Raw genomic sequence first — 27,207 nt, forward strand, 5'->3', positions numbered from 1 at the left:
AAAATAAATAATAATTAAAGTACTATATGAATGTATTGCATTTCTAATACATAGCCTGCGATTTAATACCCGTATATCTTTTTTGTTTGTTATTCAATTGGAATCGGAAACAAACAGGAAATTCTAAGTGGGCTTTAAGCACAATACATACGAGAAAACCACACCCAAATCGGTTAAGCCGTTTTTGAAATTTATATCTTGTATGTTATGTAAGTATGTATTTACTAAAAACATGTAAGTATTTCTATCAGTTGTCTAGTTCCCATAACACAAGCTCTCCTTACCGTGGGAATAGATGGCGCTGTGTTAATTGTCCAGCGGTTATTTATTATATATTTATTTATATTTATATATATATTTTTATATACAGACAGCGATCCGTAATGTCAATAAGTTATTCAACATACTAGTTAATTATCCAATGCAACTGTTTAATGGCAAAAAGTTTTTAATGACAAAAAGTGACAGCCCACATGATGGAAACTGACCGTCGTATATAGACGTGATAATTAAATGAATGAATACATTATTCCCCCTCACAGTATATTACCATACCCATAATATTAGGAGCGGCCATTGTAACACCTTTTGTTTAGTTCATAGTTAATTGTTTTGTAATTAGTTTTTTAACTATTTAGTGAATAGTTTATCTACACATTCCATCACTAACAATGAATTAAAATGGTTAAGTACAAAAAAAATCATAATTGTTAAAATTACTGTTGTGTTTTTGATGAATAAAGATCTTTTACTGTTGTCGTAAATATAAATTTTATATGTGTTTGTGTATTTGTGTAGAAATACAGAAAGAAATAAAATTTCTATTTAGGATTAAAATTAAAAAACGATGAAATTAAGAATATGAACTCTCCTGTTTGAAGTAATTTGTAACTTGAAAAAAATCGAAGAGTTACCATTTAATGTTTTTTTTACGTCTGTTAGATTTTTATACAGTTATAGACAAATCAGATTTTAGACTATAAGGTGGCTTTTTATTAGAATATTTGTAATTTTTACAACGTTTTTTCGTACCTTTTTTAATATGCATAAATTTTTTTTTTTATATTATTATTATATGCAAACGTGTTTGCAATTTTTATGTCGTCCGTACATAAATTTAGCAGACACGAATTGTAGGGTACCCAGAACTTTCGCTTCCCTGTCCCCTATTACCTTGCACTTATAGTACATATAGATATAGTGAAACGGTAGAGACCGATCGAAAATATATTTGATGTTGGTCATGCCTTCCTAGTGTTTTTCTTTTGAAACTTAATTAATATATAAAATTCTCGTGTCACAATGTCAGCTACCATGCTCCTCCAAAACAACTTGACCGATTTTTATGAACTTTTTTATATGCATATTCAGTAGGTCTGAGAATCGGCTACTATCTAGTTTTCATATCCCTAAGTGATGGCTTGTCCATCCCTAACATTTGTTTTTTGGACAATATTTTTACTTTTTATTTTTTGTGGTTGTAAAAGATACATACAATTCTAAATTTTTATCCTTCTAGGATCAACCCCTATTTTTTAATAGCTTTTATTTTTATCTTTATTTATATAAAAAACAACATTAGCGGGGTCAGCTAGTTTCTTTGTGAAATTTTAAATAACGAAAATACGCAACCTAATACCTACCTCGCAATTTACTCTTTGTTCGTATTCTGCAGTAAGTAAAACAGACTCAATATTTAAAATCTTTTAAGCAATCGTCATCATTAGTGAAATCTTTGAATTCAATTGATGCTGTAGTTTTATAGTCTAACTGTTAATTTTTAATTTTTAGACTATACACGTAAAATAGTAAAACCTTATCTAAATTCATAACTTTATAAATCTCAGGTAATCCGGCTCGAAGGACCATATTATTGGTCCTTCGAGCCGGATTACCTGTGATTAGTTATGAGTTTAGTTAGAGAATTGTATCGGGTACCTACTGACCGCCGAGCCGACCCATCGTCGGGAACAAAAGAAACACACGACTGTCCTGTAGTAATTTGTATTTGCAACTAACTTGAACTAACATATTTACAATTCGTCATAGTAATGATCAACATACATGCAGATATATAATCATAGCTATATAGGATTTTTTAGCATGTCTATTTGATGGTAAATGCTTACCGTAGTAGCATATGGAGTCAAAGGTAGACTGGTCCTTACCCAAATTTAATCACTTTTATATATTATTTACACATAACTAATTATTAATTTTTTATTGTAAATTGGTATATATTTTTTTTACTGACATATTCAAAGGCAATTAATTATAAAGAGTTCTCTAAAGGATCATTTCTACTTACCGCAGAACATGGAGTCAAAGCTAATATTGGTTGTTACCAAAATTAATTTCAATTCTTTTATATGTTATTCACATAACTAATTCTTAATTTTTTATTGTAAATATGTATTTATTTATCTTTTTTACTGTCATTTTCAAAGTCAGCTCATGAAGACATAAAGAGTTTTCCAAAGGACCATTTCTATAATTAAGATGCCCCTAGTTTTGGTCTAAAAGCAAAAATACAAACTCCATTTGAAAAATATTGTTAGTTGATGAAAAATATTTTAACTAAATTAAAAATATATTAACTAAAAATATTTAATATGACAATAAAAACATATAAAAGACGTTAATTGTTATTTTTTCACTCATTTGACTTTGAAATAGTCATCATTCGAACGATCCAATAAAAATATCTCGCCGTTCCTTTTCTCCGTATAGGACTCCTACTAATAATTTAAAACTGATTTTCAGCCTAATAGTACATTAACAAAAATTATATATTAATGAAATAGTTATAATGAAGACATATATAAATAGAAATAAATTTATTTTTAGTTTATACATTTTTCTTTGAACTAATATTATTTTTGATCTTTTCAGTTTTCTAGTAAAATGGAACGTAATTGTACGGTGACAGACATGAGTGACTGATTTCTGTATGGAATACATAATGAACGATTTAACTGTAGTACTAAGTAGTCCTCTGTTAGATTGGATTCGTAATAATGTTGTTATTAAGTATTCTTTAGGAATGGTTTAAACCACGACCATTTAGACCACGTTTCGTCCGAATTTTAACAGATTTTTTGTAATAAGACCGAAAGAGTTTTCCAAAGGACCATTTCTATAATTAAGAATTTGGTATGAAAAATATTTATGATGATACACGAAATATATGCAGTATAGAAGGTGATGCAGATAAGTTGGATGTTGTTTGCGTAGTTCATGACGATATATCTGAAGTCATTCATAATGACGGAGATAACCCGGGAGCGGCGGTTGTTTTATAGTTGATAACTCATTGTAATGCCTACTGTGTTGGAGCTGAAGGTACAGTCATATCGAAAATATATTGAATATCTTTACTATACCATGTTTACAGTAACAGATGTTTCAAATAGGACCCAAATACAACAATTGGGTTTTAACATTGAATAATTTTTTGGTAAATTCTCGGTGTTACGACGTTTTAACTATATTAACTAGCTTTTGTGTGTAATAAATAAAAAATATCTTTATTCACGTAGGTCTATAACAGACCCTTATGATATGTCAAATCTTCCGTCAGTTCGGAGTTATTTCGAGATTAGAAGAACTGACAAGAAACTCAGCTCGTATTCTTTCAAAATAAATGTTGCACATGTTTACAATAATACAGATTCATTTTTAAATTCAAATTTAGGAGAATAGAGTGACCACCAGCACATGCTATTGCAAAAGCAAAAGTCTAATTAGTGTTCGTGATCAGTCCCCAAAAGCAGCAGGTCACGAGTATGACGGATGAGCCAGCCATTATCAGCAACTAAACAAAAATGACGGTCAGGATACTGGTAGATTTCTCCAGAATCATAATTTTTCTGGGAATATCGTACAAAATTTTTGACATACATCTGGCAACTTTAGTCAAGATCGAATTATTCGGGTGCCAAGTCGTGTCCCAATGGTAGACACATTTAAAGTGACAGTTAAAATCTATTACACGCCGCGGTCCCAATTGTTACGTCTCTGCTCTCAATTGGTTGATTCACACCACGCGGCCGTTAATTGCACGTGATTACTTAATTGGCGGGTGCTGCTTCAGTGACTGACTTAATCTACCTCGGTATTGAGTCTGATTTAGTTTGACGGCGTATTGCTGATGCAGCATGAATTAAGCTTTACTTTAGATGGTCGCAGGTTCGATTGCTGCTTCAGTGGCTGACTTAATCTTACTCGATATTAAGTCTGATTTAGTTTGACAGCGTGTTACTGGTATAGCATGAATTAACTTTACTTCTGATGGTTGCAGGTTCGATTGCTGCTTCATTGGCTGACTTAATCTACCTCGGTATTGAGTCTGATTTAGTTTGACAGCGTGTTACTGGTACAGCATGAATTGCTTTATTTTTGATGTTCGCAGATTCGATTGCTGCTTCAGTGACTGACTTAATCTACCTCGGTATTGAGTCTGATTTAGTTTGACAGCGTGTTACTGGTACAGCATAAATTAAGCTTTACTTCTGATGGTCGCAGGTTCGATTGCTGATTCAGTGGCTGACTTAATCTGCCTCGATATTAAGTCTGATTTAGTTTGACAGCGTGTTACCGACACGCCATGAATTCAGCCTCAGTGGTCTGGCGGTTTGCACACTGCTTTACTTCTGATGTTCGCAGATTCGATTTCTGCTTCAGTGGCTGACTTAATCTGCCTCGGTATTGAGTCAGATTTAGTTCGACAGCGTATCATTACATAGTATAAAACAAAGTATGTATGCTTAAATCTTTAAAACTACGCAACGGATTTTGAAGCGGTTTTTTTTTTAATAGATAGAGTGATTCTAGAGGAAGGATTATGTATATAATACATGTACACCCGGGCGAAGCCGAGGCGAGAAGCTAGTTACTGATATGCATGAATTCAACCTCAGTGGTCTAGCGTTTTAGCGGCTCTGTTAACGTCCTTAAACCGAAAGGTTGGACCTTGAGAATAAACGATTTTGAGTTAGGCCTGCTATAATTTTATACTGTTTCTCCGTCGACATACAGACGCAGGGTTTTATTTTACGTATAAAGGCCTGTGGTCTGTGGTCTAGCCACTTAACACGCTGTCTTACTTCCGATGGACGCGGGTTCGATTCCTCGCACGGTACAAACTTGTATTCATGAGTATGATCGTTTGTATCGGACTGGGTGTTTTATGTATGTTATGTATGTATTCACAAATAAATATCTATGTATTTATATCAGTTGTGTAGTATAAGTACTTATAACACAAGCTCTACTTAGCTTACGACTAGATGGCGCTGTGTGAATTGTCATGAGATTATTTTATATATCTTCACGACTTTCATCCCAAATGGGATAGTCGAAGCATTGTTAACCAAGATATCATAATATTTAACATGGTCAGCATTTCGCAATATTTGAAATTTTGCTGCCAATATCTTGTGTGACCGCTGTGCTGTTATGAAGTCCTAGTAAAAGGGAGGACCCTAAAGTACGAATACGAATAAATGCAGGGGAGCAACCCTCGCTTTCGCCCACAGGTGCCGAGGGAGCTAATGTTATTGCTTCGCTGCAATTAGACGAACATCTACACAGATTACTGGCCCGTCTGTCTGTACGTCTACAGAAATTATCGCTTATTAATTATCTATTATTTATCATAGTAGAACCTTATATCAATTTATAGCCATAAAGAGGGAAAGTGGATTTTGATGTACGAAAAGTTAACTCCGGAACAATGGAACTAAGTTAAGAAATTCTTTTAGTATTTAAAAGGTATATTAGACGGCCACAGTGGTCTAGCCGTTTGTCACACCGCCTTACTTCCGACGGTCGCGGGTTCAATTCTGAATATTTGTATCGGTTGGCAACATGCCAACTACTAGTTCCAGAGATATACATAAAAGTACGTATGTGTGTCTAGAACTTGTGGTTGGAATTGAAATGATCTTTTAGTGTAGGTTAGTCCATTTTTCGAAGAAGGCTATAGGTTAATGTAACATTCAGCTATATAGGCCAATAGGAGCTATGAATATGTTCCAAAAACTGGGTCTCTTAAATGATGCAGACGATGTTGCGCAGGTGTAATAGCTAAGCTAAGCTAATCTAAGCTAGGGCTAATACCATAAGTATAACGTTCTTAAAATCTGGGCCGAGGTTCGATCCCCTAGTGGTGACCTCAGACTAAAGTCGTATCCGTCAAGCAAGAGTTAGCCTTCAGATGCTTAATAAGTCCTTCCGCGAGTTTGGAGTGTCATCTATCATCGTTGATTGAAGTTGTAAATCCCAGAAGCGGCCAATAGCATTAGATTAGTAAAAAATGTCACATATAATATAGTCAAATTTAGAGTCTACATATTTTAAATTCAGCCTACTTATTAGTGACATGGTGTCATTTATAGAATTTAGTTCACCCACGACGATTGTGGCACCATGTGGCTGACTGTACCGCGTCGGTGTCGAGTGTCCACGGCACTGTAATAAATGGACATAAATTTATTTTTACCTTTTTTTTATTTACTGCACTGGAAGCTATACTGATGGCCTACCTTATCGTATCTGGTAACAGTCTATATACGTGAACAGGACAACATCAACATCAGGTCATTATGCGTTGCCATTGCGAGGACTTAGATGTTATACCCCGCATCCTGTAGTTTCTCATTTGCTGACATAACTTTACGTATACACACGTTTTTGGTAACTCACTAGTTGGGCATCATTGGAAGATGATTGGACGATAATGATGTTAGGATAACTAAATGTGTAAACAATAGTCTATGCCCTGACGAAATATTGATTGCAAAAGCGTAATTATGAATAAAAATATTTGGTTTCGTTTCGATTGATTATGTCTTCCATTCCAATTCTCCTTGGCCGACATGTATTCCTGGTGCCGGCGACAGCTTTCATTTCCGGAATGTTCAGTATTATAAAAAAATATACCGCCATTTCGAAATGGCACAAATGAGCCACTATGGTCTCATGGGGACGACGTGGAGACGCCCAGATATTGTGCTTACATTAATCCCATTGTTCTCATTCTTAACAACCCCTCCATATTTATATTAAACAAATGTTCAACTGCCGAGTAGAAAATAGATACTGGGAGAGATGCAACACTATGTTGAATTTGTATAGATACTCCACCTCCAACCATGGTCTCCTGGTGACAATTCTGGTGCGGCTGTTCCGTTAGAACCACTTCCTGCGACTAAAAATAAAAATATTTTATTTTATTTATTTATATTTATTTATACTCTTTATTGCACCAATTACAGAACAAAAACAAAAAAACAATTAAAATGGAAAATATACACAGATACAAAAGGCGGTCTTATCGCTAAGCAATCTCTTCCAGACTACCTTTAGGTGGATAGAGAAATAAAAATAAGAACAGGGTAGGTATATATATCTATCTATTAAACAAAAAGCAGACAGACTGCTTTTTTTTTAATAGAATTATTTTTAATATGTCCGTCTTCGTAATCATTTATCTATCTATCTTCGTTTGTGTTTCACATTTGTAATATACTAAGAGTTAGGATGTTGCACTCAACAGGGGTTCCTTATTTTTTGAGATAACAGGATGCTATAATTACAGCATTGATGATTAATAAACGGTTAACTATCGCCCAATTATTTCTATTTCTTACGCAATGCTGAGTAGCAAATTGAAGTAAATAATATTTGGTCTCGTCTCGACTGGTTGCCAAGCAGCGCCCTCCCTCTCCTCGCCCGACATGGACGCCTGGTGCCGGCGACGGCTCCCACTTCCGGGGTATCCACCCCGGTAATAGATATTTTTGGCTTTTTTTTGTTGAATATTGTGAAACAATATCTTATATAGTCTATACCTTCGTCTACATGAAACAACTAGCTGTGAGCCCCGGATACAGCCTTCGTTTAATATAAAAGAAATGGCAGCTATTTTCATGAATTTATTTAACATTTGCGTATTTAGTGTGACTTTTTTACTTACTTCCTAAAGATCGTGGCCTGATGTTTAAGAGCCTATATTGAGGAAGGAAGGGGATATTAAACATAGTCTTTCATATTTGACTAGTAAGTATATTAAAAAAATCCACGTTCGTCAAACTCTTCAGATTATAAATTAGCATAATACATATATACTATAATCTTGTCTTCGCTTTGGACAAAATACATTAATAGTTAAAGCTAATATTAACAACACTATGCGAAAAACCTGTATTTGACGATCAACATTTGGAAAAATTTTAAGTTTATAAGAATTTTAAAAAACAACATTAATTATGACAAATATTGGCTGTCAAGATCAGGCTTGAAGAATTTAGAACAAAACTTTACACGTATCTGTGCAAAACTTATTTTTATTAAACTGCATTGTTTGTAAAGATTTGGCAGAAGGTTTGCCCATACGCGCAAATTCGTCATAGAATAGAACAATTCTTCGATTAAATTCCAGTGTTAACTCTTCTATTTAGAATCATTATGAAGCATAATGTTTCGATTTTGAATTATGCTTCAATTCTTGTTAGAGCAATACCAATACTTACAAAAAGTAGTTTTATAATAAGCATCTGTGGTCAAATAAGTACATTTTTAGACGTATATTCGCACACATTTGGCTCTACAACTGTGTCTGTATTTATTTATTTTCTGCGTGGTTTTTCACTTTATTGTAGTGTTACACCTAGACATATCTCTTGCTCCTGTCTGCACTTAACCTGTAAATCATTTCACGTCGCTTTTAAACTTTTAGCACATGGTTGAACGAACTTCGCTAGGAATAAAATGTGAAGTAAGCATTTAGAAATTGTACTACGGTAGCGACTGGCAATTCCATGAGTGACTACGCGGTAGTGTTGCCACTTTATCGGTTTTACCACTAGAACTGACGTATTTGATCCCCTCTTTTGTAGTCTACTGAAATTTTGACATGGTTTATCACTCTTAATTTGGTAGCCAGAAATTATATCAGATAATTCTTTGAGACAAATGACGATTTTTATTATTATAACAAGATGATCAGGGAAACGTTGTTTTGCCGTACAATTTATAAAATAGGGGTTGATAGTATGAAGGCTGAAAATTTAGAACTTTTCAAGTAAAAACTACTGAACGAATTTTAATGATATGTAGCTTATACATCACAATAACACTGGCTATTAATTTCACACAGATGAAACCAAGGGCACGCCTACTTTTATATTTTAACTTACTTAATCCAGTTTTAAAGATTTCAGCAATATATATCCTATTTTTGATGGTATAAGAAGCTATAATTTGGTGGTATAAGAAGAGTAGAAGTAATTTGAAAATGTTCTTGCTCAAACAGCGTTGGCAACACTATTAGCGCTGGTTTGCGTGCGGCAGGCCAGTAGCGGCCTCGTAAATACCAAACTGACTATTCTCTGCGCCATCGCTCCCCGCCGACTGTACATTGATGTACAGTCGACACGGAAATTGCCTATTCAATTTTAAATTCGTTGTTTCGCTGGGTATGCAAGTAGGGGATTTTGTTTAATGTTTTGTCTTTGTCTCCAATAGACAATTTTATTTCTTCATACATTTTTACATAAGGAATTTTATTTTGTCTTTGTCTTCATTCATTCAATGATAATGATTTTTTATACATATTTACACAGTTCTAGAGTGGAGACCGTGCATTGACAAACGTAGTGTAAGACGCCCTGCAGCTAGGTGGAGCGACGACATACGTAGGGTTACGAATAGTAACTTGATGAGAAGGGCTGAAGATCGTGCCCAGTGCCCAGTTAGTCAGGAAAGAATTTGCGGTGTTAACTTTTGCTCTCTCGTTATCGATCTCCTTTCGAATTTAAACAATCCTGTACACATTCTTTAATTACGATTATTAGACTTAATATAACTCATATACATATCCTTACTATTTTTTTTTTCGGACTACTCTAATGCTGTTGGCCGCAGCCGGCCTTTACAGCTTCACCAGACGTTAGGGGCGAGTGCAGATGGCACTCCAAACCCGCGGAAGGACTTATGGAGCGGCTGAAGGCCAACTCCTGCCTGACGGATACGATTTTAGTCTGAGGGCAACACTAGGGATTCGAACCTCGGCTCAGTCCGTCGTAATATCGATCCCCGTTTGAATTGTACGGGGGATCGATCGGAGGGGTACTAATATTATAAATGTGAAAGCAGGTATGTTTGTTACGCTTTCACTCAAAAACTACTGAACCAATCATCATGAATTTTTCTACACATGTTCTTGGAGTTATTGGAATGAACATAGGATACTTTTTTATTAAAAAATTACAAATATTTTTATAAAAAACGTAAAAATAAAGTATCAACATTATGCTAAGTACTTCAGCGCCATCTAGCAGACAGTAATGAAGTTATCCGAGCGAAGCCACGGGTATATGCAAGTAGAAAATAATTGCCAGTCTTAAAAATCACACGACAGCCGACCGTTCACATTCGTGCGTTCTATTTTTTTTTAACCCTAACACCGCCGTCGGAATTCTACGAAGGGCCTAATCCCGCCCGTTTATAACTTCCCTTTAAAACTTTTGAAATGGGTTAACATAATTTATTCCGAACATCTCTCACTGTTTAATAAGACACGGAACAATATAACTTTTTTTCGTCTGTCCGTCCGTCGAGCGCCGCGCTTTTGTGCGCCTTTTTTTCAATACGGTTATTTTTATTTTTTCCCATTCTCGCCTTTCGATTATTAGTTTTTTAGACGTTAGGATTTTTATTATGATTTGCAATTAAATTGTGTTTTTTTTTGGCCGCGTTATATTTGAATATTTTAGTTTTACAAGATAAAATAAATATTTCAATGATGAATAAGAAAAAAAGTGGAATAAAATGTTTTTGTTATATTATATATTACTAGCTGATAACCGCGACTCGTTCTGCGTTAAATTTTATTAAGATCCATTCAACCGTTTAGTTGTAAAAAGTAATATATAAATTTCAGATTTTTGTAGTATTTTATTGCTTTATCAAAAGGCGACTGAATTTTCTTAATTACATAAATATGTATACATATAAATAAAATTGGAGTGTCTGTTTGTAATATTGGAATAACCGGTTTTTACTAGATGCATAGGAATATAAATACGGTATACACCAAAATAATATTTTTTGCAATTTTGTCTGTCTCTGTCTGTCTGTCTGTCTGTCTGTCTGTCTGTCTGTCTGTCTGTTTGTTCCGGCTAAACTCTGAAATGGCTGGACCGATTTTGACGGGACTTTTATTGGCAAGTAACTGATGTAATAAGGAGTAACATAGGCTACTTTTATTTAAAAAAAAATGTTTTATTTTTGAAAAATAAGGTAAACAGCCACGCGGGCGAAGTCGCGGGAACAGCTAGTTAAAAATATTAATAACACAGTCCATAGGAAGCACTCGTTAAAGATGGATATATAATCTCTCTTCAAGTTTGTCTGTCTGTTTCATTGACTACAACTCAAAAAGTCCCTTGCGGCAGTTGTTACAAGTTAACAGTTAATCCGGCACGAACCGGTATTAACCGGTATAATCTGTCTTATGTGACGCAGTAATTACATAGAACAATGTTTAACAACAGAGCAAAACGGCGGCCCGTACACTTTGTTCCGCCAAAGCGGACTGTGTCCAATTATATGATAACTTAATTGGCTCGCTTCGAGTGAAAACGTATTGTTTTGTGTGTTATACGAGATTATCACTAGGGCTCCGGTGGAACGAAAGAAACAAAATATTCGAAGCTTTTTTTTTTTTTGTGGATTATAATGGAATGGTGCACCCGCCTGCGCTAACGGTTTACGCTGGCGAGGCACCAGTGGAGAATGATAAGATGAGCATGAGGTCAGGTCAGTTAGCCCATCGTGACAAATTCACCAGGAATTTAACACGATGGTTTCCAAGGGGAACCGCGTGGAGGTCAACCTGACATGGTACATTGCTAGCAATGGGATCATTAGTCCTCATTACTAACAATCCCCTCCCCCCAAAAAATATTCGAAGCTAGTCACCCGTTTCGGGTTTGCACGCAATTGTTGTTGATATATCAAAAAATTTTGAACCTATAATACAGTTTACTTTATTAGGAAATAATGTATCTTTTTCTATTTGACCGAAAGATACAATATTGTTACTTAGTTTTGGCTTAATGACTTTTAAACAAGATCTCATCACTTTTTGTACGAGCATGCATGGCAGTAGTTGTTCATGCACGGAGTTTTCATTTAATGTCAGACATAGACACCTATATAAATACATGGTAAATAAACTCGGATTTAAAAAGAAAAAAATAAGTAATTCAATTGAGTTTCTTGCCAGTTTTACTCAATTGGATCTAAATACTGAACTGGACGGTAGGGACATAATAATATAAAAAAAATACGTTTATAAGCGGCTAAAATGTCCTACATGAATAAATGATTTTTGAATATGAATTTGTAACAGATTATAATAGAATGTAGCTCCTTCTTGCGCTAAGGACTCTCTCCTTTTTTTTGAAAAGCAACGCTGTATAGGCGTACCTCATTGAGATTGTGCTTATATCAGTAACAGCTGAGGTAGCCTCTGTTGCCAAATTTGTACGTTCTTTCTCATATTTTGTATATTCTTTGTAATTAGTTAATGTTGGCAATAAAGGTTTATCTATCTACTTATCTACATATGCCAGCAGGGCACAAATGGAAAGTGGCATGACAATCGTGGCAAATTCACCAAGACTAATTCTTGATGGTTTCCAGGAAAATGAATATATTGATATTCATTTTCCTGTCTGTCTGTCTGTTTCATTGACTACAACTCAGAATGTTCCTTGCGGCAGTTGTTAAAAGGCGACGGAATTTTTTAAATTACATAGATATTTAAATACATATAAATAAAATTAGAGTGTCTGTTTGTAATATTCAAATAACCGTTTTTTACTACATGCATATGAATATAAATACGGTACATACACCAAAATAATATTTTTTGCAATTTTGTCTGTCTGTCTGTCTGTTTGTTCCGGCTAAACTCTGAAATGGCTGGACCGATTTTGACGGGACTTTTATTGGCAAGTAACTGATGTAATAAAGAGTAATATAGGCTACTTTTATTTTAGAAAAGCCATGCGGACGATTTCGCAGGAATAGCTAGTTAAAAATTTTAATAACAGGGTCCATAGGAAGCACTCGTTAAAGATGGATATATAATCTCTCTTCAAGTTTGTCTGTCTGTTTCATTGACTACAACTCAAAAAGTCCCTTGCGGCAGTTGTTACAAGTTTCCAGGAAAATCATAGCAGTAGCATTTTCCTGGAAACCATCGTGGTAACTAATCTCATTACTAACAACATGAGGGATGCGGTTTTTAGTTATAAGAACTAATAATCCCATTGCTAACTGGAACATTGTCAGGTTCATCTTCAAGCGGAAGACATAGTGATAAATTCCTGGTTAATTTGAAACTATGGGCTTACATGAACACGTGCTCATCTCATCATCCTTCACTGGTGCCCCGCCAGAGTAAACCGTTAGTGCACTGTAATATTTTCATCAAGTAACTCCCCTCTGCAACAAAATAGAGGGAAAATAATAGAAATCACAAAAATCTTGACATTTATAAGCGGCTAAAATGAATAAATGATTATTGAATTTGAAATAAGTCTGTTGTGGACCGTTTTTGATGATAACTCAAAAAGTGTATTAATTATTAAATTAACATATAGTTTTTATTTTCCTATATCTAACTCATCTACTGATATTCTTTGTTTATTCTTTATTGTACACACACAGGAAAAAAAAAATAGCAGTAATAAAATAAAAGTAATGTACAAGGGCGAGCTTATCTCTAAAAAGAGATTTCTTCCAGCAAACCTAGAAAATGTTATAGGATAATTTGGTCATTAGATCAGCCATACATACGTGTACGAGAAAAGAGAAGAAAAAAAGGGAAAGGAAGACATTAAAATTATATAAATATTAATAAGTCACACTATAAGAAGGAATAAACATATATACTGATGACGTATATCAGCTGCCAGTAAATGAAGACACCTAAACAGGCAAGGTCCCAATGAAAACAGATTTAAAAATAGCTTCGTCTCACGATATCAGGAGTCAAGTGGATACGAACTACAATGTATTAATGGAATTAGAATAATAACCAACGGACCACAATGGCCGGTAACCGTCCGGAGCGTAAACAACATTACATGATGTCATACCGACGCGCCGCATGTCGGAAACTGAATCCAAAACATTGGCCACACTACGTTTCCATCTATTATCCTTACTAATGTTATAAATGCGAAAGTAACTCTGTCTGTCTGTCTATCTGTCTCGGTTTCACGCCAAAACTACTGAAAAGTTGCTGTTTGATGTCCTTTCCCAGTGTCTAGATCATGTGTACCAAATTTCATTGAAATCGGTTAAATGAAATTTGGTACACTGATAGTGATTAATTCGACAAACTCGGTGGTCTAGGGGTTTAGCACACCGCTTTATTTCCGAAGGTCGCGGGTTCGATTACTCGCACGGTAGAAATATTTGTATTCATGAGTATGGTTGTTTATGTCGGTCTGGGTGTTTTTATGTATATTATGTATGTATTTACAAATAAATCTATGTATTTATATCAGTTGTCTGGTACCCATAACACAAGATTTGCTTACCGTGGGACTAGATGTAGTAGTGTTAATTGTCCAGGGTTATTTTAATGCCAAAAAAGGGTTGTAAGGGGTTGAAAGGGGAAATTAATGTTTGTTTGGGATTCTGTATGTTGTCATTTTTAATGCTAGGAGCTTGAAACTTATTTTTTACGCTATTGTTTAAATACCAATAAATATAACAATCAAAGTATGTACACATTTACCCTTAAGGGGGTAAAATAAACTAGGGGATGAAAGTTTGTATGAAAATTCTTCATTACTCAGCAGCTGCGTACAGACTGCTAGCCAAATTACGTAATAATTATTATAAGCAAGTACAATAAAAATAATAAATTAAACACTTGATAAATACATACTACAACAGTGATAGTTTTTATTAATTTTATTACTGAACGAAACTTTAGACTGTAAACGAAAATATAACCAAACGATATTTAAAAAAAAACGAGTCGCTTTACGTGCGAGTTGCGCGAGACGATGACAACTTGCGACGTTGTTACGTCGATTTGAAAGTGAGCGTCGATTCGAAGTACCAAGGCGGCAGAAATACAAGGAGGTCGGTGTAACGTCTCGCAGCCGAGATGTTACGTCGGTTCGGCCCGCTTGGCGCCGTTTAGGTATTCATTACAACAGAATACCTATTAGTGTTACGGCATTATCTATTTATTTAAGCGATAACAGATAACAATTACAATGTATTATTATTATAAATATGAAGAAAACTAGACAGTGTTTTTTATGTATGTTGTAATGGTATTCGAAAAATCTTTAATCAAGCAATCTTAATATAAATTTTTGAATAGTAGAAGAATGATCTAGAAACTTTCCTTTCCTTCTTTTAAACAAATATTCACTTTTGTAATTGTAACATTTTAACTTATCAAATATCACCAATTCATTTCGATGGCAATGAACCAGTGAAGTATAAAAGTATAAGAATAAAATCAAACTATTCCTTGGAGTTATCTATTCTGATTTATATGAGACCTCCCCTGCGCTTCTGTGAACCTAGTCCGATGCGCCCACCGCTACCTGTTGTCTTCTCCGCCCCTCTTTTTTTATGAAAGACTTTTTATACAACTTGCATCTCAGGACCACTTGTTGGATCCGTCTATAGATATTTTTTTTAATTTATCTTTTAATCACCATCAACCAGATGAACCATTACAATGAGCTAAAATATTTTATTAAATGTAATGAAAATCTTACACTTCTTACTACTATTATAACCTCGAAATTTTGTGAGTAAGGATGGATGGATGTTTGTTACTTTTTTACGCAAAAACTACTGAACGGATTTTGATGAAACTCTAAGTAATGTAGCTTATACATCAGAATAGTATATAGGCTAATATAAAAATGTTATTATGTAAATTCGGCGAAATATAATGTAGTAATTAAGTGTGATGCAGACGAAGTTACTCGGGTCAGGATTAGTAATAAAATTTCATTAGCAATCACTTTTAATATTATACGGCCGTGACAGTACAATATAATATGATTTTTATACACGTAACATGTAAGATATTGTTAAATAATTCCTTAAATGACTCTGACTAAAAAAAATATAAAAAACATAGCCGTTGAGTTTTTTGCAAGTTCTTCTCAACTGAAGTACATGGCTAGCCGAACTGGACCGCAGGTAAAATGGTTACCTTTGCAATTCTAGTTACATGATAAAAAATCTGAAGATATTATTAACATTATTCAATTAATTTATGAAATGCTTAGTATGGATGGATGTTTGTTACTCTTTCACACAAAAACTACTGATCGGATTTTGATGAAACTTTACAGTAACATAGTTTATACATCAGAATAACATATAGGCTATAAATTGCAAGCGAATCAAACAGCGGGCACAGCTAGTAATAATTACAAGGGTACCAAAGCTATTTCTAGTTACAGAACGCTCAATGAATTATTTATTAGAAAACTAGTTCACGTTAGAGGGAGTAAAAACTCGCTCTTCCGTTGGTGTTTTTGCAATCAATATTTTAACGGTCGCAGGGCCATCGTCGTTATATCCTAAGTGTTTTATTTTTGTATTTAAATTGTATAATTCAATATTATTTTTATAAATGCAAAACTGTTTATTTTTTAGTTTTCGCGACTAATCGGTTGAATGGATCTAAATGAAATTTAACTTTCACGAGAGCGGACGTAGTTTATATTTTATCTCAAAAAAGTAGCTGAGCTAGTGTAGCAGTTAGTAATCATTTATAATATAGGTTTATAATTAGACTAGATCCGTCCCGGTTTCGTGCGGGGCAGTTATACCACGTACATTTATGTCTATATTTATAATTGAAAGTTCAGTCCATGGTATTCACTTATTAACACACAAACACTATTTAAAATCTGTCAAGTAATTTCTTAGTATAAGTTCATCTCATATAGATATCAATATGAGATGAACTTCTTAGAAATATGAAAGCGTAGCGGTTTTTGTATTGATTGCCGCATGCATTCTTATGTAAAATGTGAATACTATAACTATCAGATGGCAATTTTAAGTAGCTTTGACGTGGTCTAGTGTTTTGAGTAGTCATGCTCACTAAAATGTTCAGACTTGTGGCGGCGTGGTGGGCCGGGTCATTGGGCTCACTAAAATATGGTCGAGCGCAGTGATGGCTGGCTCATCCGTCATACTCGTGAACGGGTGCTGCTTGTAGGGACTGGTCTGCTCTAATCACTATGACTGATTTCCTCTTATAAATTGTTTAACCAGTTGGTTATATATTCAATATTTTTTCTATTTGAGTATTTAATAGAATTAGTGCTAATTGATGGTTTGTATTCACACACTTAAACTTAAAAATGTAAAGTAATAATAAAATTATTTAAAAGAGCAACACGCAAGTTTCTTGCTCGTTCTTCTTGTGATGAGACAGCTTTCCGAACGAGCGGTAGATTAAAAAATGTAATGACTATTCAAAAGTGCTTCAATGTAAGTTTATTTGAATAAATGATTTTCTATTGTATTCTATTCTATTCTATTCTTAGAATTCCACGAATTCACCATAAGGGAGCTGAGTCCATGGCATGGCAGAAAGGGAAACCCCGAGCAGTTCCCGGAACTTGTGAACCGGGTGTAGGTCTAAGAGGGTCCTTGCCGTACTTCAACACTCACCTTCACGGCTCGTGTTTCTCTCCCTGTTCAACCAAATCTGCTAGGAGCCTGCTAGTGCAGCTTTAGATACACATTCTAGTATAGATCTTACTGGAGTTCTAGATAGGTCAGAATATTTTAGAAGATCATAGACAAATTTCGCTTGGTAAATACTTCGACCGTGTAAATAAAATTATTAAACTAATTTATTTCCCGGGAAAATACTGACAGTTAATATAATATAAAGCACAGTTAGTACTTACACAATATACTCCGTGTCAAGGCTACCGAATTAACACCTTTATATACAAAAATTACGTGTCACGTTGTTTGTCCGCGATGAACTGAACCGATACCAAATTTGTTTTGCAAATTGTGTGCAATTTGATCCAAATTGAAAGATAGGATAGCTTACATCTCAATTTATAGTCGCAAAACCTTAGTCACAGCAACGCGTGGCCGGGTCTACTAGTATATGTATATATACGACTATTTCCAACTAAATATTATAAAAGGAGTGAGCAGATTTTGTTAGTATACTTTTGTAGTAACAAAATTCTTTCACTGTTTATAAGGTACATTATTCTAGACTCTAGAATGTCTGTAGAATGCCCGTACCACTCAAGAATTGAGAGTGAATATGTAGGCAATGTTAATATATACAAAATTACAAAACTTATAAAGTTATGAGCATCCGCGCGTAGCCACGACTGGCCGCCAGAAATAGAAATAATCTTTATTCAAATAAACTTAACAGCACTTTTGAATAGTCATAATTTTTATTCTACCACTCATTCGGAACAAGAAACTTATATAGTAATAAAATAATCTCTTTACGTTAAATGTTTAACTGAGTAGGCAAAGAGAAATGACAAAGGCTCTAAAATGCGTGCATACATCTCTGTAGATAATATATATTCGGTCCCGAAATTCCGGGTCGCAATAAATAGATGCTAGGAATTCGCTGAAGCTAAAATCTCGATAATTTAGCATTTCCCGCTGCTTTTGTATCAGGAATTATTATTTATGTATGTTTTTAAGAGCACTTTTTGTTAAATTGTGGATTATAATATATTTATTGATTGCCAAGTATCGGAAGTATAACTATACTTAGATTTAAAAAGTCACAATTATTAAAATCCATAATGAAATTCCACACAAAAAATGTTAGATGAAATTCTATGGTAAGTTTTATAAAAATACTAGCTGATTCAGCAAACGTTGTTTTGCCATATAAATTAATGTCGCTATTAGTAAATAGGGGTTGGTGGTAGAAGGGTGAACATTTAGAAATGTGTATATTTTTATCTAACCAATTATTCATATAAAATTTCTAAATCGGTGAATCCGTTTTGGAGGAGAGGCAACTAACACTGTGACACGATAATTTTATATATTGGATTAACCACAGTACTTCCAGACACCCCCTTATCTGAGTAATGGGGTTTGTAAAGAAATTCTACATTCTAGTTATCCATGCTGTTATAACTTAGAAATAGAAAATCTACTTTTTTTTTATTGATGTGACGTCCTTTGAATTTGTGCGTCAACCTTTTCTATAGCGGGAGTTCATAAATTCAAAGCGATTCAACGAGCAGCGATTACAACGTAATTAAATTTTGCATTTGTGTGCGTGCAGGTGGTGAGGTGGTTCTGCACGAGAGGCGATGCTGGGCGGGGCGGCGGGGGGCGCCCGCTCCCGCCCGCCCTCTGACCTGCACCAAGGTATGTAAACCTGGTACTTATTTTTAATGTAACAGTCCGATTTTTAATAATAAAAAAAATAAGTTAAAAAAAATGTAGGTGGTAGGTAATTGGAACGCCCGCCCTCTAACTTGCACCGAGGTATGTAAACCTGGTACTTATTTTTAATGTAACATTCCGATTTTTTAAAAAAAATTGATTTGGTTGACCATGGCTTTTTGTGTTTACACAATAATAATTTCTGATCGTCTGCTCTATAATATACATTTCGGATATTTAAATAACTTGTTTTAAAATGTTCTGTGTTTATTTAATAAGGAATAAGGAAAGTGGGTGATATTCTATCGCAATTTATTTCTGTTAGTTTGGTGTTTTACAGCGTTTCACATAGTATTTCTAGCTCAAAAAATAGCCTAGGGTCTAGAATGTATGTGTACGAAATTTAAATTAATTGGGTTCTGTAGCTTTGGCGCAACGTAACTCCGTCTGAGTTACTTTCGCATTAATAATATTAGTAAGAATGTTTCATTGGAGGTTGAGATGTGGTAGTGAAATTACGGTTACGCAGTTATGATATCTTAGTCCTCCGTAATGACAACGCATGAATACCATAATCAGGCATGTTGTATCCACAACTAAAGAGATCGATGGAAAATCTTGAAAAAAATGCTGCATCGCCATGAGCGCGGCTCTTTAATCATAAATATATATAAGTATAATTTATCTAAAATCTCGATAATTCAGCATTCTCCTCTCTTTATCATATCAGGAATTATTTTTCATTTGTACATATGTGTACAGGAACTTTAGTTTGTAGATAAGTTCATACTTATAATTAGTCAAATCTGTAATCTTCTTTAAAAAATGTTAGAGCAACTGCGACAGTTATCACTTACCATCAGATGCAACGTATAATCCAATTATAAATACTGAAAAGCTACAATTCGCTGCTATTTTCTGTTATAATTGAGTTTGTTTTGTACCCAGGTGTGGCCCGATTTCCGCTGTACTCATTATTTCCGACACAGCCAGGCAGTCGTCCAACTATACACAAAGGTGAGAAAGTGGAGATACAATAATATGTAGAAATAATGTTACATATGAATGTGGATGGTTATAATGGTAGAGGAAGGCCAAAAAAGAGATGGATGGACTGTGTGAAAGATGATATGGTAAGAAAGGGAGTAAATAACGAGATCATCGCGAAGAGGGATGAATGGAAGAGAAAAACATATTACGCCGACCACAAATGAGTGGGTAAGGAAGAAGCAGTTTATGATGATGCAGAATTTAATTTTGTAAGGGCCGAGATAGGCCGAAGAGGAAAGGACTGTGTGAAAGATGATGTAGTATGAAAGGGAGTAAATAACGAGATGATGCGAACATCGAAAATGCGATCTGCAAAAATGGGATAAGGAAGAAGCAGATGATGATGATGTAGAATTTTTGTTTTTAAGGACTGTTTTAATTTACATGTAGAATTGTAAATTTTGTTGATAAGCAATATATAATATGTAATTTTAATATAATCTTTATTACTTTATTAGTCTCAAAATTGTATTTAATTTCATTTTTCTATTTAAATGGCTAACTTTGTGTTAGTTGCAATCAAAAATTCGATTTTAAACCAAACTATTGAAATAATATTGATCAATTTAGTATGTATGAGACCAATCGAAATTATATATAATATATGATATTGAAAAAAAAACAAACATAAAAAAAAATAGAACTGATTTGATAGCCTGTATTTTAAGTCGGTTAATTCTAACACAAATTTAGCTATATACAGTTTGAGCTAAAACTATGTCTATGTAAAGTTATTTTTTTATTAACTTGTCTGATTTCTTGTTCTGATTGAATCTACTCATGTATGAATTTCTTTCTTTCTTTCATTTCCTAAGCAGGTCTGTTACCAGTAGGACACACGGTAGGATCAAATGATATACATATATCGGCAATAACTGAATGAATAATAAATTCTGAATGATAATATAAATTATGAATTCTGAAAAATTCTGAATGATAATATTTGAATAACAGGTTATTTGTAATATTATTATTCTGAAATTTTCAGAATTCATAATTCATTTTCGTTCAGAATTCATAACATTAATATACATTCATTCAGAAATCTGAATTATAAATTAATGTCCTACTGATACGAGTATAAACGATATCGGTTTCGAACACTGTTTTGCCAATGGCCGCGGGTTCGATTCCTCGCACGGTACAAACATTTTTATTCAAGTTTTTATGAATGTATTTAAATATTCTATCAGTTGTTTAGTATCCAAGCTCTGCTTAGCTTGGGGCTATATGGCTCTAATTGATAGTGTGATTCGTCTTGGAGTATTATAATATATCAAATATTATAAAGAAGCATGATTTGAGTTTTAATGTAGAAACTAAAAGATATCTGATTTTAATAATATTTTTATTAATATTATTATTAAGTAGCATGTACAGTATTGTATTTTCATAAAATTTAGAGATTCCTACAATAGTTACATTCCGATATGTTCCCCATTTTAGTCAGCTACAAAACAGTCTTTGTAGCTGGATATGAGGACGGGATATGACCGAAAAATTACAGTATAGGGACAGAATAGCATATCATGAGTCTGTGGATCTTTATGTATATAGGTCATGTTTACCACTTACCAATGGTGGACCGTCATACCTTTTATGCCTTTCCTATTACCTAAAAAAGGGTATATACAAGCAATATGTTCCGTAGTATTTGACGTAAAACTACTAGACAGTCTCGAATGATATTTAGCAAATACACAGATCATATCTAAGATTGATACATAGGATTTTTACCCGAATCCCAGTGGGATGTGACATTTGTAATATTTCTGGTAACACTCGAAGGGATCAGACTATTTGCTTTTGACACAATTGCAATAGCATATACTGGTGGTCATTCTATTCTTCCAAATTTGAATTTAAAAATGAATCTGTATTATTGTAAACATTCTTTGAAAAGAATACGAGCTGAATTTCTTGTCACTTCTTCTCAGCCCGAAAGCACTCCGAACTGACGTTAGATTTGACATATCATAAGAATCTGTAATAGATACATTAATAAAGATATTTTGATTTGATTTGATTTGAATATAATAATTACATTACAAAATGTCTGACAGTATCGCTATATATGAGGACGTATGAAGCTAGTTACAATTCTTAATAAGTTATGTTCATTTGAACGTTCCATATCAGCCTGTTTATTTAAATCAGCCCAAGGGTCTACCGGTTCCGTGCATCACGGCGACAGGCTCAAACATACCGAGTACTGATAGTGTTGTGAAACGTATTTTGTTTAATTTACCAAAAATTCGATAAATTTACACCCATACTCTATAACATTCGAATTTGATAGATAGTAATATAGAATAGAGACGCACTATCAAGTTTCCGCACTGAATATTTGTGTTCTGACATACACTAATTGTAGCGGAAATGAACAAAATCATATGAATCCATTAGTTGGTGAAGTGAAATGGATTTCTGTTAAATAACACATAATCCGATAAAATACATAGATGATTATTTTTATTCTATTTTTTCATGCAAATTGTCGAAAAGAAAAAACAAATTCAGTCATAATACGGCTCCAAAAATAAGGTTACCGAAAAATATTCGATAGCGGTAAAATCAATTTCCTGATTAATTAATCGATTGTTAAGGTTATAATAATCAATTTTTAACACAACATGTCACATCACTAACTGAGAGCCGGGCTCCGCATCCACTATACTGTTTTGTTGGAGTCTTCCGAGGTATTCGTTATGACACTTGACATGACTTATGAATATTGATCACGTAGCGAGAACTTAGCCACATGTAAGTGGCAGTGTATTTAAACAATTAGATAGTACTAGCAACTCGCTACAGGATACAGATGCAGTATTGCACGCTGTTGCAGGATAATAATACGATGTTATCGATTGAGACGATGATACTACAGATGATAGTGAACTGACAAAATTATAAACATATCGTAGTAAAATAATAAAATGTAAGATGGGGTGACACAGTTTAAACATAGTGCTGAGTAGACAATATTTAGTTTGTCTTACTGGTCATAATTACAAGTATTACATTGAAGTATCTAGGTAACTGTGACCTATACAGGAGTCTCTTTTCTTTTTCTTAGCACTGTCCCCCTGTGGGTTCGGCTAATTTTGCGTCTCCAGGAGAATCTGTCCTAGGTTGTCGGGTCGGGCAATTTTCCCATCGCGATAAGATTACAGGATTTAATTATTTTCACCAAATACTCACTGTTAACGTAAAACTTTATTGGTGATATTATGAAAACCTACACTCTCCTATGAACTCCTAGTGTCAAAGGATCAGGATTCGTTCAAATATGTATATAAAAATTAAAATCGCCTCTTTAAGGTGAATGGTTTCAAAATTCAATTTGTTATTTGACGCAAGTGAATTTGATGCTGCAGCATCCAATTTATAGGTAGGCAATGATATTTGAGTCTACTCCGAGGCTGTGAATAGCGCTTGTACTGAAATCTCTTATACATAACTAATTCCTCAGAATAAATACTTCCCCAAAATTTTGATTTATGTAAATTAAATGGCCAGCGTGCTGATGCATGAAATTTACTTACATTACGAAAATAATTTTAGTTTCTTGAATTGTCCACTGCGTTTTGGTTTTGTATAGATACCCTACTGTTAGCACATCTGTTACTGTTGCCACATTGAAAATTGTCATCTGTAGGGCCTTTAATATTAGCTTCTTTTTATTGTGATAATCATCACCATACATTGCCGTCATCGGACGCCACATGTGCCAGAGTTGAGTATAGCTGCGTAATGACAATTCCTTGTCTTTTATCGCAACATTAGCGCTCATATCACAAGTAGTATCTTTAATGTAGCTTTTTTTTTTTAATAATTATAATGGGATGGTTCTCACGCCTCATCTGATGGTAGACACAGGTGATTGATAGATGATAGAATTAGAATGAGGTCGGCCAGGTAACCTAACATGATGAATACATCATTAATAACAATGTTTTTAAGACAATCACGGAAAGGTTGACTTGATAAAATTCAGATCTGGCTATAGAGATAATATTACTAACAATCTCTATAAATAAATCTTTATGAAGTTAGCGACATATTATGATACAACTTAGTTCTAAGGTCAACTCTAAACAACCTACAGAGCCTTGTGGGTTAGTGATTTACTACCGACACCGGCACAAAGTGAATTGAAATTTAATCTGGACTGTGAGGTAGATAACAAAGCAAATTATTCCAAGAAGCAATGAACTCTATGTCCTACCACTTTGTTTTCAAATATATCCAGTGAAATGTTAAGTGTTGCATTTATCACAACGTCAACAGTTGATAATGCACTTGATCAGTTCAATGTATATTGTTGTCTATAGGTATATGATCACCACTTACTGCCAAGTCCTAGTCCTATTGGTCTTCACAATTAAAATAAGCCACAAACGAAGCCGCGGGCTGCTAGCAAGGTTATACAATAAACATGCTATAGAGTAACATATTACGAGCCACATGTGCGCGTGAGTCGCCAACTGCGGAGTGACAGTATAATTAAGGTCCCACGTCCCTTAGGCCACGACGGAAATAGACTCGTCCACTCACGCGCTACTCTTGTATGGGTGTCTGTTCACAGCGCCGGGAATATCGTGAGATTTGCAAGACTTCTGATATATTATTGGTAATAATGAGTTGCCATAAATTAATGTCATGTGCTTTCCCTTTATTTGAGAGGATTTTGAGAATCGTAACTAACATCGTGTAAATTTAGCTTTGCTGTTGTTATTGCTTGCTGTTTAATGTATTGGATTGTTAATCAAATTAAAAAATATTTAGTTATTTATTTAGAGGCTTGGACTATTACTCGGTGCTAAAGAGACCGCACTGCGACCTTCATAGATCTATTGTGATTGCTTTTATAAAATTAGGCACTAGGCTAGGCACGTTATCGTCTGAATTGATATTCTTAGGAACGATGGTTTTTATCTCCTCAGGATAGAGTACACTTTCCAAAGGAGATATTTCGTTTATGTATGAATTTACTACAACCACATAGGACGTGTAGTGGCGTTTCCTCTGCTATTTGGCACATTCAGTGCTAACTATATGGTGAAACTTCTGCTACTAAAGACATTAAGCTTTAGTTTTCTGATGTAGTAGTCTGTAGGATTTTGTAGATGAGACACTGGATTTTATAACGCGAACCGTTAGTTTCTATTTGTATATAGATAAAAAAACAGTAGTGGTTATTATAAAGAGGATCATCAAAAGTTTAGGACAAATAAATACGATTATATCATCACAAACAGTTTCCACAGTAACTTCATTGTGGATGTATTTTTTATCAAGTTCTATATGGCGAACTGTAGTCGTATTTTCTAAGAATAGTGTACAATAGTTTCTTTACAATATCTATATGGTTTTAAGTACACTTGAAGAGTCACAGGCGACTAATAAAATTGAAAAGTTTATAAGTGATAATAATGTTTTTGTAGAAAATATCTAACTTAAAATTCATAGCGCTGACAATGTTATCTGATTGAACAGAGATTAAGTGCGTAGCGGTTTCTATGTTGATTGTCGCATGCTTAAACCTTGTTAATGCAAATCTAATTAAAACAATACTTATTTAAAAGAGCAACACTTCATTCTTCTTGGTATGAAGTTTTTCATCCGAATGAGCGGTAGAATAAAAATGTGACTATAGAAAAGTGCTTATATTAAGTTTATTTGGGTAAAGATTATTTCTATTCTTTCTATTCTACTTACAACAACAGATAATGAGGGACACCATTTAAGAGATGGGTTGGTGACATAGAAGCCGTAGTAGGTGGCACATGGACTAGGTTAGGGTTAGAGAGAGATGGAACATGTAGGTAGGTACCTTTGTCATTAGTGGCATACAGACAGGTTGTTAATGTAAATCAAATCAAATAAAAAATCATTTATGACTTTGCTCAATAAATATGATTTAACAGATATTGTTTTACTTAAAGGTAATTCCAGTATATCGTTTGGTATCTTATTGTATTTTTTTTTTGTAATGGGTTTGATGACATAAAAGCCGCAGCAGGTGGCACATGAACAAGGGTAGCTAGGGATAGAGAGAGACGGAAAATGTTGGAGGCCTTTGCGAGTTAGTGGCATATAGATAGGTTAAAGCATATATATATAATTATTTTATACTGTAATAAAAACTGTACTGTTTCCATAAATTATGTTTTTATGACGGCCAATGTGGTCTATCGGTAAATACACCGCTTTACTTCCGATGGTCGCGGGTTCGATTCCTCGCAAGGTATCAACATTTATACTCATGAGTGATAATTGTTTGTATCGGTCTGGATATATTCTATGTATATTATATATGTATTTATAAAAAAATATCTATTTATTCATACCAGTTGTCTAGTTCCCATAACACAAGCTCTGCTTACCGTGGGAATAGATGGCACTGTGTTAATTCTCCTGGGTTATTTATTATTATAGGATCGATGAGAGATCTTAATCAGCGATTATAATAAGTATTATTTTTGTACAGTGACTGAGAGTTTGCTGTCGACGTCACTATCGAGTTTCGGTGTGCAAACTCCACCACCGAACTCTCCGTACTCACCGCTGCAGGTTGAGTTGCTCAACTGCTCCCAGCGAGTACTCCTCACTGACAAGTAAGTTATGCTTATTTTAAGTTAAGTTATGCTCAGTTTCGGTGTGCAAACTCCACCACCGAAC

The 27,207-nt window shown here is 34.2% G+C and overlaps 1 protein-coding gene across 1 annotated transcript in view; it reads left to right on the top strand.

Annotated features, from left to right (window-relative positions):
* LOC131846244 (protein winged eye) overlaps nucleotides 1-27,207 on the top strand; it is a 142,081-nt gene that overhangs the window by 71,966 nt on the left and 42,908 nt on the right. Inside the window, exons 2-4 of the mRNA XM_059195500.1 lie at nucleotides 19,370-19,455; nucleotides 20,422-20,490; nucleotides 27,017-27,143. Of these exons, the coding sequence (XP_059051483.1) occupies nucleotides 19,398-19,455; nucleotides 20,422-20,490; nucleotides 27,017-27,143 (254 nt within the window). The 5' untranslated portion in view covers nucleotides 19,370-19,397. The remainder of the gene's footprint in view (nucleotides 1-19,369; nucleotides 19,456-20,421; nucleotides 20,491-27,016; nucleotides 27,144-27,207) is intronic.

This window comes from Achroia grisella, unplaced genomic scaffold, assembly GCF_030625045.1.
Source record: "Achroia grisella isolate CSIRO2021 unplaced genomic scaffold, CSIRO_AGI_Agris_v1 utg509, whole genome shotgun sequence".
NCBI lineage: Eukaryota > Metazoa > Arthropoda > Insecta > Lepidoptera > Pyralidae > Achroia > Achroia grisella.